Source organism: Drosophila takahashii, chromosome 3L, assembly GCF_030179915.1.
Source record: "Drosophila takahashii strain IR98-3 E-12201 chromosome 3L, DtakHiC1v2, whole genome shotgun sequence".
In the NCBI taxonomy this organism is placed as follows: domain Eukaryota; kingdom Metazoa; phylum Arthropoda; class Insecta; order Diptera; family Drosophilidae; genus Drosophila; species Drosophila takahashii.
In genome coordinates this window covers 16,086,150-16,103,731 of record NC_091680.1, presented here as the reverse complement: position 1 = coordinate 16,103,731, position 17,582 = coordinate 16,086,150, and the positions used below count along the sequence as shown (strand labels likewise).

The window sequence follows — 17,582 nt, the reverse complement described above, 5'->3', positions numbered from 1 at the left end:
TGACTTGCAAGTTTATATCAGTATTTTTAAAGAATTTGGCATTTCTGCCATACATACATACTAAAGAATTTTCTTTACCGGAAGTTATCTTCTACCTTGTTAAAAATTGTTGGCGCAAAAAAAGACGTATTTTCTTAAAATAAAATTAAAGTGAGCCAATGAAATAAAATTGGCTTTAAAGTTACATACTTGACAAAAATTGTAGAATTCAATAACTATTTACCTTGAGAACCTCTTATTCTCGGTGATTTCATAAATTATCAAACTCTTATAGAAGGGTTTCCCCAATATGATTTTGACGAGAACGTTTTTGGTAATCGACACCTTCTTATCCGCATGTCACTTGTACAGAACATTTCTAATTTCATTGTGAAAAAGGTTTCTCTTATCAGCTTGTTTTGGTATCTACAAATAGACCGCGACACAAATAGTCAAGATAGGTTTTTCTACTTAAGCATGCCAATAGATTGACAAACGAGTTCAGTTCGTTGAGTTCCGGAAGAGGTGGCGGTCTGACTAAAATGAGAGGTACTAAAGGCAAAGTGATGAATGCTCGGAGACTAAAGTTAGCTCACCGTAGTTCCGCAAAGTGCTTTCCACTTGGTTATATTTCTGGCTTCCATGGCAAGAATCGAAGGATTTTCGATGGAGACAAAATGCAAGCTGTGGGCAGGAAGCGGTTATATAGGAGACCCTAGTGATTGCCAAAGCTGGGGATTTTGCGAGGACAATAAACTAATCGAACGACGTGGATGCAATGAGGGATTGCTGTACAACTTTCGACGTGGAACCTGCGATAAGGCATCGGACGTGATATGTCATTCTCAGATCTCAGAGATTTGCGCCAGCCTTCAGCCAGGGGACTATATCGCCGATCCTTCGAATTGCCGGAGATTCGTCAAGTGCGAGGACATCGATGAACCGACTTGGGGCGACTGTGGCGAGGATCACGTGTTCAGCAACGAGCTGCAAACCTGCCAGCAGGAAACTTCCGGCTGTCCACAGGATAACATGTGCTCCCATATGAAAGACGGTTCCTTCGTGGGCGATCCCAGTAACTGTCAGAATTATTATAAATGCCACAATGGATTCGGCATTCCGTTAAACTGCTCCGCCGGTCGATACTTCAATCGAAAATCGGGTAATTGTCAATCCTGGCTACCAGATTACTGCTCCAAGGACGAGGAGACGCCTCCGGCTATGCCCCCCACCACGAATTTTCAAGTTTGCTTTAAATACTATCCGAAAGATAGAACCGGACTGCAGCTCCTGCCGGATTTGATGACATGCTACGGGTATTACGCCTGCACTTCGCCATTCGACGTGGGAAGATGGAGCAGCTGTCCTTGGGAACAGCATTTTGAGTGGTGGAGTCAGCGGTGTGGTTCGCCGAAGGACAACAGCTGCTCCTACGATCGCTGTGGCAATATGAACCAACTTCAGGTGGCCACCATCAACACGGGCTGCAGGGAGTACACCGTCTGCCAGGACTTTCGCTCGCAGAGATCGGAAAAGTGCCCCGACGATCTTCCCTATTTCAACGAGATTTCGAGACAGTGCACAGATAAGTTCCCCAATCACAGGGTGTGCTTCATGGATGGTTAAGGAATTTTGTTTTGTCTTTTCTGCATTGAAATTAAATACACAAAACTGAACTAAAGTGATTTTTCTACAGTTGTATTAAATTTAATTAATGAATTAATTTTTGCCAAAACTAAAAGCAATTTAAATGCATTTTGTTAACTTCAATCGATAGACCCTTAATTAATTGCTCATGCTTCAGTTATCTGCAAAAAAATACACATTTTCTGCGCCCATTTTCTTCCCTTTTCAATAATCAGATACTTTCCTAAAAATACATACAAGTTTTTTAAGGGAAAATAAAAGAGAATGAGTAAGTCTGGCAAAATATTTATGCTCAGCATTTTTTGCAATCAACAATTTCAGAAAAAAAATCAAACAATATAAGGAAATTTTCACTGATTTCTAGATTTTCCTTTTCCAGTCAATTTGGCTTTAAATTAAGCTTTTGGGAGAAAGGAAACGAAACAATTTGTTTAGTGGCAGCTCAATTTGGAACCAATTCAATTACCATCAACGTCAAAATCAAGATTTAACGACCAACACTAAATAATATTTTTAATATTTTTTCTTTTTTCTACATAATAGTATTTTAAATATTTTGATGATTTATGTCAGATGTAACTGATCAGTTGACTAATTTTAACTACTTACTTTAGATATCAACGTCCAAAGTTTGAATGGCGACGATGTAAAATATTTCCTTTCTTTTTACTAAAAAATAGTATTTAAAATATGTTGATTCATGTCACAAGTGATTGATCAGTTGACTAATGATAACTAATTATGGTAAGTGGCGCTTCTGCTTTTCCATTCAGTCGAGCACAAGTGAAGAATCAACTTGAACAAGCGACATCTTTCAGTTGAAGTCTGCCTGCCAGAAAATCAAATGAATCAACGAAAAATTCAAATATTCCTCGGAGGGCTGTATTTATGAAAGCCCAGTGGGTGAGAATGGGTGGTAAACGCCCTTGAATGGGTGGATGGGTGGTTTGTGGGTGGATATTTCGCCGGCAATGGCTGCAGGCAGCCCAATGACGAGGCACAACAATGCGTCGCGTCATTGAATTATTATGATTGACTTTTATTACACGGAATCGCAATTTATTTTACTTAACAACAGGCTGGGTTCGCAGCCCGGAGTGCGGTTAAAAGTAGCGAAAATTTGAATGAAAAGTTGTAAAGAAATTACGTTATTTATCATTCGGAGAGTGGCGACCGGGCGACAGGGACACATTCTCGGGGAAAAAAGGGACAGAAAGAGAGCGCCCGACATCTCCCAAACCGTTTCCGTATCCGCTCATTTATTTACCACACTGTCAAGCGCACACACAGATGCACAGAAAGAAATATCTGGCATTAAAAGCTTCATACTTCACTCAGAATGGTTTTTACTCAAAATATATTTAGAAGATATTCCATATTTAATTATAAACTCAAATAAATCCGATGATATTTTTTAAAAGTCAGTTAAAATAATATTTTCTTAGACTTTTCCCTGTGCACCCCCAACCGAATATTGATGCTTTTCCCGCCGCAGTTTGTGCACAGTTAAAAAGTTTTCCGCGGCGGCAGCAGAAATTCAAATTTATTGTTTGCGGTCGCCCGGCTCCCGGCCACGCCCACCTTTAGTCGATGGGCTTAAAATTAGTGGCGTTGTCTTGCGAATCGATGGGCGTTTGATTAACGGTCGCGCCAGGAGATCGAATCGCCTTAATTGCCTTAAAAGTAGGCGTGGCTGTTGCTAGAGGGGGGCAGGATAGGGGGAATTAATGGCAGGATAAAAGTCGTGACTATCCAATTACACACGATGTAGCCAGGCTCAGGGAAGTAAGCCGTTTCGGTTCCGCCATCACTTACCTTTAATTAGCTAATTCCCTTTAAGGTCTTCGCCCTCAATTGTGGTTCGGGGATTACCCGATGGCGCACTCCGGGGATTAGAGTTTAGTAATTGCTGTAGAGGACTTTTCGGCTTTGTGCCCAACTGGAGGGCATCGGGTGAATGGCAAAAGAAAGTTGCCCAGGCTCCGAAGCCGCGAAAACTTTCTCCGCTGCGGAGCATAGAAAAAAAAAAGAGGAAAAAATTGCTGAAAGAGGCTGAGAAATGTAATGACGGTATTTATGTTATCTGCCATCTAACTCCGCACTTACATTTATCTGCTTATCTCGGAAATTAATTTCAATAAGAGTGAACTTTTGATGGGGTACTAAAAGCCATATCAGAGGTGTACTTACGTTGCCTTGTTCAGAAGAAGAGTGCATTTCTTGAAGAGTTTTCTTTTCTAATAGAAGAGATTAAATGTTGTAAGTCATTCCCATAAACTTTTTACCAGTTTAAAGATGAAAAGTTTATATGAAGAAGAATAACGAGAAGATTTTTGTTAGCCTTTATTCTGGTCTTAAAAAGCTTAAAAACAGCTCTTCAAAACCTTTGATATAGAAACTAATATTTGGTTCTATTATAATATTCTATTGAACTATGAATAAATTATGTCTGGATCATCGACCTCTTTATACAAAATGTTGCCAATTTCAATTGATTTCATTTCTTTTCATTGGATGATTAAACCTCGTTTAAATATCAACCTTTCCCCGCCAACTTGTCGGCTTTTAAAACAATTTTCCAAGAATTTTCTTTGTTTTACCCTTGCATTCATGCGCATTTTCCCATTTAAAAATAATTCATATTCATTTAAGGGGGAAAATTACGGCGCAGAGGAGGACAAAGCGCAATCCGGCGAACCACCGATGTGGCTGGGGCCCGCCAAGCAGTGCAATTCAATGCGGACTGGCTTCAACCGCAGGCCGCGACATTCCAGTGTCAAGCGTTTTCTTCCGATGGCAGTGAAAACCGCACAAAAGCCGAACCCACCTCCCCTCGAGTTGCCCTCGATTTTGGCCGGGTTTATTCAATGCAGCCAGGGCCAATGCCATTGCCATTCCAGCAGCAGATCCTTCGCCTTTCGCTGGAGGCGAAGGGCTACGCTTTTGTTTTTCCAACTGGTTGACTCGGGCCACCTTCTTGGGAACTGCTGGAGTTTCCAGCGAACGCTCTTCCCGCCTCCTCCTCCTCGGCCACCAGTTTCCATCTTACCGCCGGGCTGTTTGTATGCGTCTGCTGTGGTTTATGTCCTCGTTGTTGACATTTAGTTGACACACACACAACACGGATCCCCCTGCCTCTGCCTCGTCCTTCTCGTCCTGGTCCTGGACTTCCGGCAACAGGCCCTGGCAATGGATCATCGGCGTCTTTGTTTACACATCGCCACTGAAGTTTGCAGCTGCCTCTGCGGCAGTCCTCCTGATTGTTCATCGTCAGCTGGTGCGCTTTATTGTTGCTAACTAGAAAAGCTAGGACGTCCATTCTGCCTTACAGAATGTCCTTCGGCTTACAGTGGGCGGGAATGGAGATACCTCTAATCGCAGGGGTCTATAAGGAAGTCATACCAGCACGATCAATTTAATACTTCTTTTATTTATTTATTTGTAATTGTTTTTTAAATATTTATCTATTTTTTTTTATTTTTTTTTTATTTATTTGTTTATGTGTTTTTTATTTACTTTATTATTTATTTCATTTATTTATCTACCTAAATATTTATTCAATTATTTATTTACTTACTTATTCGCCTGTTAAAACATTTCAATTTCTGTGCTTAAATTGTGAATACCAAAAAAAGGCTTATTTGGCCCACTGTGCGCCAGTGGTGTAAACAATTTTTGAAAGGTTATTTCGTCTGAAACAGCCGCGGCCCGCTTTTTGTTCCGTTTTGCACTTCATTTACCATCAGACCACCCAACCCGAAAGCCGTCCTCCTAGTCCAAGGCGTCCATTCGTCCAAGTCGTCCTCCTCGGGGCAGTAAATCCTGTTTACCCTCGCCGTTGTCGTTGTCTTTGCACTGGATGCATCGCCAGGACAGCTATTTGTTATGTCGTTTGACTGAAGCTGCTGACATTTATCCAGAAACTGCAGTAAGCAGAATGAATATGCAGAGGATGCTGCCTCAGATATTAAATCGCCCCCTGGCAATAAGTAACTGCAGAGAATTTCCTTTGGATATTCTAGCCTTGAAAATATAGCGGGCATAAAGTACAAGAATGGACGTCCGAATGGTTTTCTAGGAACTCCATTTGTTATAAAAGATGCATCTACTGCTAGTTAGAGACATTTTTCCTTATTTTATTTAATGACCGCAAACTGCGTATATATTTTGAATTTGCCTCTGGGCTTTTTTGTGGCAACTAGATTTAAAGATTAAATTTAGTTTATTTCTAGGTTCTGCAATTAGTAAGGAAAGCAAAAAGGTTAGAGCTAGAAAAATCCCCAAATGTTTATTTAAAATAATTTTAAAATCATTTTTAGCCAAACGAAAAATTGATTGGCAACCAATGTTTTATTTAACTTGGTATATAAATTGATTTGAATTGGACTTATTTGCGCCTTCCTCCGGGTGTGGGTCTAAATGGTTTACGTCGGGACTTTGAGTCGACAATAAGCACGGATTGTCGCTTCAGGAAGTTGCGGGAGGGCACTTCATTATCATCATCGGTGGTGGCCACTGTGGGTGAAATGTTTTCAAAATGGTTAGGGGCTATGTTTGAAGTTCTTAAGATCAAATTAAAATTTACCCGCCGCCGGAGCCTGTTCTGGAGAAGATGAGGAGGTGCCGGCAGCTCTCTGGGCTCTTCCTGCGAACAGGTTGTAGTAGCAAACGGGCATGGGCTGTGGCTTCTCGCCCTCGGGGGCGGATGGGGACTTGGGCGGCTCCGCCTTGTACATGTCCTCTTCCTCCTCATCAACTATGTCCAACTTGGGTATATCGAACGGCGGCACATCCTCCGATTTGCTCAGCTCTTGGCAGCGCTTGATCTTCAGTTTAAGGATCTAATAAAGATCAGGATTTTAATATATAAATTCCTAATATAGCCATAGTTATCTTCTACCTCAATCATATCCTCATCCTCGGCAGTATGGGCCAGAAAATTGGGTAGTTCTGCCACGCTAACATGGAGTTTCCTTTCGGGTATCTCGATATTGCTCTCGTCCACCTCCTGCACCTTGAAGATCATCTCGCAGATGCGCTCTTTCAGATACTTTAGCACCCCCATAGATTTGCCCGCCTCGTCAGTGTCCAGTTGGCGATCTTGCTCCATGGCGGCGATGCTGTTCTTGATCTGCTCGATAACCTCTTGGTTACTGGGAAAAAATATGATTTTAAATATAAGTTTATTGTTATATTAAATGAAATTATATTGGAGTACCCACACTTCACTCTCCTTGACGTCTGAGAACTTGGAGGCTTCCAGTTCGCTGGTCAAAGCCTCCCGTTCCGCCTCCAAATTGGCCTTTTCCGCTTCGGCCGCCTTGCGCAGGTAATTCAAGCGGGCTGCGGACTCCTTCTGGGCGCTGAATCTCTCGAAGACCTCGAAGGGCGAGGTGGCTCCGGAGGCCTCCATGAGCTGCTTGAACAGGGACTCCATGTCGCTGGTAACGCTCTCCAGCTGGGACACCGGCTCCTCCTCGCCGTTCTCCGTCTTGGCTGTATGCTGATCGCCCGAGCTGGAACCCACGCTGTCCTGATGGACCAGTGTCTTCGTTTCGGCAAAGAGCTTGCGCCCAATCCGCTCCAGCTCCAGCTTGCGAGCCTCCACCTGCTTGCGGAAGTCGAGGGCCTGCCGCTCCCGCGTCTTCTGCGACAGATTGGCCTGCTGCTCCTGCCGCTGCAGAATCACCTTGGCCGCGTCCCTCATCTCGACCGCCTCGTTGTGCACCTGCTGCAGTCGCTCAATCTCCGCCTTCTGGTCACTCAGCGAGGCCTCCAGCTCCCGCAGACTCCGCTCGAAGCGCTCCGCATCCGTCATCAGGGACGCCTCGATGGAGCGGTACTTCTTGCGGATGTGCTCCGCCTCCATCCACTGCACGTTGGTGCGGTGGATCTCGTTCTCCAGCTGGCACACAAGCTGAATAAAATTATGGAAAAATAACGAATCAGAATAATATTAAATAAATAGTAAATAAAGACTTCCTGTTCTTTTCGATAATTATCATTGCCTATTAAAATCCATCGCTCTTTAAATAATTGTTTAAATATTAAATGCAAATATTTAAGTTTTTCTTTTGTTAACTTATTGAAGTTGCATTGCTCTCACCTTCCTGTTGGCATCCTCCTCAAGGGTTTCGGGTGGCTTTTCACCCAGATTCTGGTTCTGAGCCTCCTTGTTGGCCAGCAATCCCCTGTATTTCTCCACCAGCTTACTGAAGTGCTGTTGGCGCGACTTGAAGCGATGCCGCAGCAGATCCATCTGCTTGCGACTCTCGGTAATCTTGAGATCAGTTAGAAATATCGCATCATCGGCATTTTTGGCTCCCACGGGATAGGTGGCCTTGCCCACAATCAATGTGGGCGTACAGCTCTGCGCCCTCCGGGATTCCCCTGTCGATTCCTTGATGACCACCGGTCGCTGGAGGGGATTTCGCAGTCGACTTGCCTTAACTGTCAGCTCCTTGATGTCCTTCTTCAAGGAGCCAATTGTGTCACAGTTGATGCGGTTCTGCTTCTGCCACTCGGCCGCATTTGCCGTCTTTTGGCCCTCTGCAAGGATTTGTTTTACTATTATTACTTGAATTGAATTAAGGGCTTCAGTACTCACCTGCCAGTAAAATGCGCTTTTTAATCTCATTTATTTGTCGGTTCAATTCGTTTAACTTGTCCGATTCCATGGCTTCATCTGTGCGGTTTACCTTTTCGAATTAGTTTCACAAAGTAAGCCGTTTGTTTAATCGATACTAAAATTGTTGTGGCAACGTTTGAGTTAACGAAGAGCACTGTTGGTTGCTAGCAACTATCTACCCTCCCTATCGAAAAGCTTTTCGTTTCTTAAAAATAAAATAGAATATCTTTTTTTGTAACTTTTAAAACTTTTACATAATTAAAATTAGTAAAACATCTGGCTATTTTCCTAGAATTTTTAATATCTCAACCACTTTATTTACAAAATATATTTAAAGATTCCACAATAATTTTTCGTCAGCTTGTAACACGCCGCCGAACGCAAGAAACACCAAGGAATTCACTGGGAATTCAACTGGAAAGCAATTAATTTGTAAGTTAAGAACTCCAATCTAAGCGGGATTGTATCGCACTGTTCCGGACCCTCGCGACGAATTCGGCGGCGTGGCTAGGCTCGCGGAAGGAGCAGGCAATCCTCTCCAGAATGCCCACCCGACTGGAGGCATAGTTGATGTTGGTCCAGCGGCAGCTGTAGGAGCTATTGGTCATGTAGTCGATGCGCCATTTTTCGTCCACTCGCATGTGGATGATCAGCTCCCCGGTGACCTTGTCGTGGAGTACTATGTAGTACGAGCCCTGGTGCTCCAGGATTTCGATTTTGCCCTCGCCTGAGAAGGAGGGGGAACGGTGAGGAGTCTCGGGGGTACCGCGTACCTTACCTTGCCGTTTCCACTCCTTCAACTTGTTGAAACAGAACAGCCTAACGGACTGACTGAACAAAACCCTGCCACTATTCAGAATGTCCCCCAGATCGGCCACTGGTCTAGTTAATCCATGGACTTCTCGAAGGGACTTCGTTGCACATAACTTGTTCTGGACTTGCGAGTCATCGCTTTCGGAAACCTCACTGAAAACGGAATCCTTGCTCACACTCAAACCGTTGCAAGTCAGTCCTTCGCTAGCATCTAGTCGGTATAGTATAGGAAGTGGTTCTCTATATTCGCTGGGACTTCTAATCATGGGCTCACCACAGCCCAGCGAGTTTTCTTCAATTGCCTTCTTGCTGCTCTCCACCTCCGAAGTGAGCTGAAAAATGTTCTGCCTAAATACTCGGGAAAAGGTTAACGAGCTCCTGACTTTTTCAAATCGGTTCAATCTGCTCTTATAGGAATTATCTGAAAAAAAAATGATTAGATAGTAAACGAATACTGGTCCTATTGAAAACCCCTTACCATTATAAGAAGCCTCCAACTTTTTAAGCATTGTTAAGCTTAAAATAAGGGACTTTAGGGATCGAGATGCCTCCTGTTGAATCATTTCCCTGGATCGCTTGTTCGTCCTTTTTATTACTCTGTCGCCAAAGGAATGTCTGACACTGGGAGTCCAAGCCAACTTGTTTCCTATCAAGGAACTAATAAAACCAAGTTTAGGCTTCGGGTTTTCAACTAATGGAGCAATCAGTTCTTCGATCTGAAGAGTTTTTGGGGCAAGGATGTCAACTGATATTGGCTTTAGCTCTGCTGAACATAATAGTTTTTCAATGATTTCAGGTTTCGGTTTTTCTATTTCTTCTTTCCCTTTTAAATTAGGTCCTTCAATTGTAGGTGATTTTATTTTTTCGCTTTCTGGTAAATTTAATCCCTCTAACTTTGGTTCTTCAATCCCAGTGAAATGTGTTTCCGTTATCCCTGGTATATTTAATTCCTTGATAGGTTCTATTTCCAGTCGTTCGATCTCTGGTTCAGTTGGATTCTCAATTTCAGCTAATGCTACTTCTAGTTCACGTTCAATTTCTTCGCCAGCACAAGCCATTTCCAGTTCTGGAATAAAGTACGGTATTGTAACTTGGCTTTCTTCAGAACACTCGGACTTTAGGGACAAAGGTAGTTCATATTTGCCAAAATAGGAATGATCCCCTAAGTCTAAAAGGTCCTTCACCTCACTATGTTTACGCAATTGATCTATGATATTAAAAGGTGACAAAAGGCTATCCATAGGTAGGCTGCAGTCTACTTTAAAGGACTCTTCCAAGTTAGTTTCAAGGGAACTTTCTCCATCCATTTGATTGACAATATCCGAGGCCTGAAGATCTGACGAACCAGGACTTCCCTTAGGTGGCTGTGATTGCAAATCCGATTGCATTTCGCCAACTGCAGTGGGCTCAGTTTGCATTTCTGCATTCAATCCATCCTCTTGACTGTCCAACATTGTCTAAGCCGAATATCTACCGAATGAAAATAAAATGAATAAAAATTTACTGGTATTTTAAAGATTTTACAAATGACTTACAGCTTATTGAGTGTTGATTCAATGTGGAGAAAATTCTTTGACGTTTTTGCTTTATACAGAGTTACTAAGTTTGGGCTATTATTAAAAATGAAGGGTTTGTTGTTTGATTTATTTTAAGTTTTTAATTGGAAACATTACGAGAAACTATTAGTTAATTTTTTTTAACTATTTGAATTAATTTATTTAGCAAATGACATTTCATGATTCACAACAATTCTTTTTTATCTTTTGCGCTATGAAGTTTCACGTGTTCCTTTTTTATTGCCATCATATATATTCATTGGTTTCACTGCCAGGTCAGTTCTGGGCCGCCTTCAGTTGGACATAACAAGATACAACTGATTCGGGGAACAACTTCCGTTCATTGTTGTCCGCACGCATGAGCCAGCTCGGCCCCTGTGTCTAATTACAATTTGCTTTTTGCCCAACGGAGCGTATGCGTAATCACAGAGACGGGAAAAGGAAGCTGGCATGTGGAACAGTCCGTCGTGGAGTGGGAATCAAATTACAGTGACATCAACTTTCCGCTGGCTTTTCAATGAGCGAAATGGGAATGGAAACAAAAGCACCTGAAGGCCAAAGCAAAACATTATTTTCTTGGTGCGATGAGGACTCGAAATGCTCTGAATGTAAGCAATATATATATATAGATGAGAGCCCGCAGCTAAACAAATACACGGGGGACCGGTCGAAAGCAAATAGCGCAGGAAAAATATTTGAATCTGAAATATGCATAAAATGCGGGAAAACGAATTCAAAGCTTGGCGAAATAAATAAATAGCGAATGCAAACAAAATGGAACAGAGCAGAACAAAAAAATGCTGAAAACAAAAAGGGAGGAAGGAAACTTCCATTCTCAAAGTAAAACAATCAAAATTTGCGCACCATTAAATTTTGTATGGTACTCGTTCCACCAAAGTTTCCCCAGTTCTCTCTTGATTTTTCGCAATTTTCTCATTTTCCCCGTACTGTGCATACTCACATGTTTGTATGTGCTCCAAATTGACTTTCTGCACAATGTTCAAAGCTTAGAATTTTTTGATTCGACTTTTTCCCAGTCAATCGCCGGATTTTCGTCCTCTTTCCTTTTTTGGCTGAAGCTTCTGGCATCCTTGTAAATATTTTGGTGACACTTATCTGTTTGCAAAACCGATCAAAGCGCAGAGACAGCGAAATGTCAGTTAAATCGTAGCACAAATAGGTTTTGATTTATGACTTTGTTTTCGCAAATCCAGCTTTAGTCGTATCGATACAGATCGGAACCCATCGACAGAGCAGATTATATGTGGTTTATGTAATTTTTAAATAGCTCTCTTGCATCTAATTAAATCTACCATAAATGAAAAACAAATGAAATTATTCAATATTTGTTTTTTGAATTTGGCTGTGGTTCGGGGCAGTCATAAATTAGCATTTGTTAAATATTAATTGGTGTGTTTGTAAATAAAACCATTTTTAAATTATGTGACATTTTATTTGATTTAATATTCAATGGTAAGCATGGAGAACCAAAAATGAATTAAGCCTGATGGTCTTTAATTGGGGTTTTTAATTGGTTTTTATTTTTTATGTATTCATGTTTGATTGTTTATGAAGTTATGATAGCAATGCAGCATCCAAAACTCTTCTATTTATTTCCTGATTTAAATAGTTTGAAAAGGGTGGCACTAACGTAATTTAATAATCACTACTTCAACGAGAGTATCTAGTTGAAGTGCCATTAATTTGGCTGGTCAGCCAACCAGAAGGTATACTGGCTTCTAATGGTAACATTATATTGTAATTTCCAAAACCAACTTAAATATTTAGCTCATGGTAACCCAGGTCCTCGAGTTAACTTTCATCTCTCGAGTGTGCAAGGCAGCCTGGCCGAAAGTCAGGCAGACTAGGTAGTTGCCGAGTGGCACCTGGCCCAGGTGCGACATTCTGCAGCTGCCAGGACATGCTTCGAGCCCATTAAAACTAATTACTCATAATCATTTTGGCTACTGCTCCACTGCCTCCGGGTAACCATCCCATGACTCTTGGCGAGCGACAGTCACAGCTGCCACATATACATTGAAATTAATTAAAATTAAAATGGGAGTGCTTGCACACAAAAAAAAACTTGGTAAAATCAACTGTAATAATTGTTAAACAGGCCCCAACCAGCAAAATTGTCAATTCCAATAAGTAAATAGTCATTTCACAACAACAAAATACACACAATTAGCAAAGACACAAACCCAAAGCAAAAACAAAATACACGTAACTATTTTAATAGTTACGTGACTATCTTTGTTGGTCTATTTTACCAAGCAAATTTTTTTGTGTGTGCGGATGGGAAAGTGGGATGTGCAAATGGAAATGGAAATTGAAATGAATATGGGGCTCCGTGGAACTCAACTCAACTCAAGTCCTGGCTGATACCCGTGAAAATGACTCAACCGCAGATGATGGGGAAATTAGTGGCAGGCGAAAGAGCAATGGAGTTGAGTCAAAAGTACAAAGTCAAGTGCGCGCGGCCACCGATGAAAAATCTCTGCGAAATTAATTAAATTCTGTAATTTAAGGAACTCCCCGTTGACATCGCCGACTCCTGCGGCTGCACAGTACGTATACGTACATAAGTGAGATGCTTTTATCATGATTATATAGTATAACCCCACTCAGGCACCTGGGTTCGCTGACCTTTCGTCCTGACATTTGCTCGTCATACAAGGAATGCAGGCCAGGTCCATGCGCCTTTTCCACTGGCGAAAAAATTATCAATAAAATCAAGACTAATAATAAAATGAATACCAGTTAAATTGTTTTATTTAATTTTATTTATTTAATTGTACACACTTATTTTCACATTTATAAAAATTATATATTATTTATATCGTTTGAAAACCGAAATAAACTTTGGAATTCTAAAATAATTAAACAGCCTGCGCTGACTGACACTTTTTCACCGTTAAAAAAGTACAACTGATTTAAAACTAACAATAATTTTGCTCAGTGCATTTGTTTGCTTTTAGACTTGGCATCCATGTGTGTGTGTGTGTGTGTGTGTAGGTCCTGCAGGCATTGCCTTCCTTCTGCCGCTGTCCGCCAGATGGCGCTACCTCTGCAACGCTGTCAAGCGCAACGCAGCGCAAAATTATTCTAATTAGAGTGCCCCGCCTCCCGCCGTTCCGTGATATCCTTACAGGTCCTTTGAAAAGTTATCCAGTTAGATGGGTAGTGGAACAGAGACGTCTGTGTGTGTTTCTAATTTGTCTGTTATTTTTCTGGCTTTAAGCACTTTAGTTTACCAGCAGTTACACTCCTTTCAAAGAGCTAATGTGTGCCTGTGTGTGGATGAAAGCTTCGTGTGAAATGTATTTGCCTTTCTGATTTTAAATGGAACTAGAGTATCAGACTACAAACTAGAATTAATGTAAAAGCAGTTACAAGAGTTTTCCAAGAAAATGTTCTTGGAATAAAATATTTCCCTAACCTTAACTTTAAAAAATAAAGAAAGACATTTAGACATGCCACCTGCAAAGCGAAATTGCTACCAAATATCAGTCAGTTGGACAGCCCCTGAAGCTGTGACAAAATGGAATTTTTAAATGTGATGGCAAGCTGAATTTATGTTGTAATCTCACGGCACGGAGACATTGCCCAGGACTTATGTGCATGATTTATCTTGAGCCGCATAACAAAGGCGGTGCAGACACTTCCTGTGCGTGACGCAGATCCTCCGGCACCAGCACCCCACCCGTTCATGAATCACCCGCCGAGTGGCAACATGTGCTTAATAGTTTAACGCTTCGTGTGCCACTTAGCTGGGCGTGAATGCCTATCCTGCGGAGGAGTCAGCAGCCAGCCTCCTCCTATCCTCCATCCAATGCTGCTGATAATAATGGCAAAGTACTGTACTGCAGGAGGTGGCAACGGAGGTGATGATGCACTCTGTCTCCCAGGGTCTTCCCATCCCCGTGCCGCACTCGTTTTTCGTTTCTGTCGTTAGTGGATCCGACTCAGTTACAAATCCGCGACGTTCTTTTCTGCATGCCCGCCGTTTTGCTCCGCTTTGCCGACCCAAGCCAATTTCATCATCATCTCGTTCCGCGTCATGAACGGACAAACGGACAGGCATACGGACGGACTCCCCTTCCGACATGGAGCAGGCGGCCAGGCCAGAGTCCTGATTCCCGTGTCCTCCCAACCTGACATCGCGTGTCGCATGATGTATGACACTTTTGCGCCTCATAAACAGCTGTGTTCTGCCCACGATAATAAGGTACCACCACTTGGAAAAAACTATGGGTTAATAAAGTTTGCAACTACAATTTATACTAAAACTTATAGTTATTACATTTTTATCATTTAAAACTTTTGCTATGAAATTTATAATGCGACTTTGGTAATAAATATAATCTTATCCTTCCGACGCTAGGATACAAATAAATATTATTATTAAAATAATGGCTAATCAATATTTTTAGCATATATTTTCTAAAATTGGTATGCAATATAAACATCTATGTACCTACTATTATTAATTTATTATTCAAAATTAATTGGGTTAATAATAAAATTATAATAATAAAAAAATCTACCAAAAACAGGAATCCCCTATACAAACTTTAAGCACGACTCAAATATTCTGATCAGAGAGAAATATTTTTCCAAGTGCACCTGTACGACGAACCGGGACACCTGTCATCCCCATCCGCCTGCCCGCCCACCACCTTGTTGCTCTTTTGTTTTCGTGCATCGTCCAGACAGCCTGTGCAAAATGGGGTGGCTCTGTTTGTTTTGGGTTTGGGGTCTGGGGTGGTACTGTTGTGCTGTTTGTTTTCTCTTGCTTTAACGAAATTGGCACGACTGGCGGGTGGCGACGCCGCCGTGTTGACTGTTTGGCTATTTGCTCGTTTACGTTAACGGTGAGCTGACTTATTTTCCTCGGCGGTGCAATTCAAATATGCCGGGAGTTCCTTTACCCACAACCGGTTAATTGTACGAGTCAAGTCAATTGACCTTTGGCATTCACTGTGATCCCTTGAAATTCCGTTTGCTTCAAGCTACAAACAGTTATTTATCTAGACTGACATACGTTTATTTTTGGAGCTCAATTACTTAATTCTATAATTTGGTATATTGACTGATTATTCCGTTTAAAAATTGGTTGTTGGAAATTTTTATCTGCAGCAGTATTTACAGTTTTTTCGAGTTTAATACAATCCGATTTTCATGGGTTTTTATAGAGAACTCATATAAAAAGGGCTGATGTTTTTCATGTTGGCCGGAAAATATGTCTCCTAAAAGAAACAACAAGATATTTACATTTATATGAGTGATTTATTGCTTCCATATGAAAGAAATTGGTTAATTCATTCGATTCAGTAAAATAAAACGAAAAATGTTGATCCCTTTAGGTATATTAAACAAAAGGTAAAAAGGCTATGAATAAATTTTAGTCTTTAAACTCTGCTAAAAAATCGCAGTTTGCTAAAAAATCTTAGTTTATTTAATAATCGAAATGATTAAAGATTAAATGTAGTTTTGCTCTGAGTGCAGTGCAAACATCCAAAGTTTCCCATCCACTAATTGAATAAGTTAGTTTTCCGGAACGGAACATGCGGTTATAGTTGGCTTCCTTTGGCTCGGTGGAGCGGATTCCCCGCTGCACGGATTTCTGCACACAGAGCTAACTAAACTTTTTGACTTCCATTTATTTGCAAACACGCTCATCATCATTTGGGCCTGGCCGTGCTGAGATACCATTAAAATCACATTTCGATTTAATTTGCATAAATTGAAGTCGAGGCAGCCAGCGGAAAATGAAGCCGAACGAGCGGCAGTCTAAACATGAACTAAAACGCCATTCAAAATCGATTCGAAATCAATTAGAGAGTGATTTGCAATATATATATTAAACGAAATGCTTAGTCGCAGACGGGTAAATCAACCGAATCGCCGGACTTTTCGGGAGTCCGCAGTCTCGACCCAACTCGGTGCAATGAATTTAACGGGTCCAAGGACACGAGGAGGATTATGACACTTTTTGCGGCTCGCTGCCTCGCATATTCGGCTTTTGCTTTTATTGAGCGAAATGAAAAATTCAATTAAAATGCACACATGCTCGGAACTCAGAACTCGGATCTCGGAACCCCACAGCTCGACGGCCCAACCCTAAAACCCGGCCACATTCCGTGCCAGGGAAAAAATTGAGAGCGGAACGAACATGGCTGGCTGGCAGGAAAAACGAAAGGAAACGAAATGTGAAAAATCAGCATAACAAAGTGGGAAAAACTATGAAAATGCATTCGCCCGGCATGGCCGCTTTCACTTTTCTTTCTTTATGTTTTCCTTTTTTTTTTGGCAGTTTTTCGCCACGCTCCACGAACCTGGCGACCATCCAGCTAGACGTACTCATGTGTCCATGGACCTCGGGACAGGCGACACAATATAGTAGCCCCCATATCTCGCCGGTGCTCCCAAAAGGGCTACGGATGGAAGTGCCAGTATGTAAATAGCCGAGTGCTGTAAGCACATTTCATTTGCACAAAGAATTAGACCTAGAAGGCCTTTGTGACGGGGGTCCTGCGCTGAAACCAACCGAATCAGCATTTATTGTTGTCGACCCTTTTAAAGTAACAAATTTTGGGGACGGTTTCGAGAACAGAAATTGGGTACAATAAAAGTACAGTTTGTTTAGCAGGATAAGAGAATATATGTTTTAAAATAACATGAGTATAATTTGTTTTAAATATATTTAACAATCTAGATTTAAAACGAAAACCTTTGAAATAAATGATAGAGTAAAATAATTGTAAATAATATTAAATAATTTAAAAATAAGTCACAACATTATATTTATTTTCATTAAATTCTTAGCTCTTTAATTAATTGTGCTCATCACACTAGTTAAATAATCCGGAAAAATGTTTTCATCTATAAACATTTGTTCTTCGCTCCATTGTGTTATTTTGCGTTTCCAGTTTATCTTTTCCAATTATTTCGGT

At 41.3% G+C, this 17,582-nt stretch overlaps 3 protein-coding genes across 4 annotated transcripts; 1 reads left to right on the top strand and 2 right to left on the bottom strand.

Moving 5' to 3' along the window:
- The first annotated feature begins 502 nt into the window (after nucleotides 1–502).
- LOC108060802 (peritrophin-44) lies at nucleotides 503–1,605 on the top strand. The gene has a single exon (XM_070215625.1). The coding sequence runs from the start codon at nucleotides 622–624 to the stop codon at nucleotides 1,603–1,605; it is 984 nt and encodes a 327-aa protein (XP_070071726.1). The 5' UTR covers nucleotides 503–621.
- Nucleotides 1,606–6,013: 4,408 nt separating this feature from the next.
- Nucleotides 6,014–8,316, bottom strand: CCDC151 (Coiled-coil domain containing protein 151). The gene is made up of 6 exons (XM_017146673.3): nucleotides 8,234–8,316; nucleotides 7,733–8,175; nucleotides 6,849–7,543; nucleotides 6,527–6,779; nucleotides 6,212–6,467; nucleotides 6,014–6,141 (listed from the first exon to the last, which is right to left on the bottom strand). Exons 1-6 carry the CDS (start codon nucleotides 8,301–8,303, stop codon nucleotides 6,014–6,016), a joined length of 1,845 nt encoding a protein of 614 aa, XP_017002162.3. The 5' UTR covers nucleotides 8,304–8,316.
- A 230-nt stretch (nucleotides 8,317–8,546) lies between these two features.
- On the bottom strand, nucleotides 8,547–10,716 carry Sprn (Spermitin). Of its 2 annotated transcripts, none has more exons than XM_070215295.1 (3): nucleotides 10,603–10,716; nucleotides 9,546–10,537; nucleotides 8,547–9,488 (listed from the first exon to the last, which is right to left on the bottom strand). In XM_070215295.1, exons 2-3 carry the CDS (start codon nucleotides 10,519–10,521, stop codon nucleotides 8,692–8,694), a joined length of 1,773 nt encoding a protein of 590 aa, XP_070071396.1. In that variant the 5' UTR covers nucleotides 10,522–10,537; nucleotides 10,603–10,716; the 3' UTR covers nucleotides 8,547–8,691. The 2 variants fall into 2 exon arrangements, with proteins under 2 accessions (XP_070071396.1, XP_070071397.1); XM_070215296.1 differs by lacking the exon at nucleotides 10,603–10,716 and having other exon boundaries at nucleotides 8,548–8,981; nucleotides 9,033–9,488; nucleotides 9,546–10,594.
- Nucleotides 10,717–17,582: the final 6,866 nt, after the last annotated feature.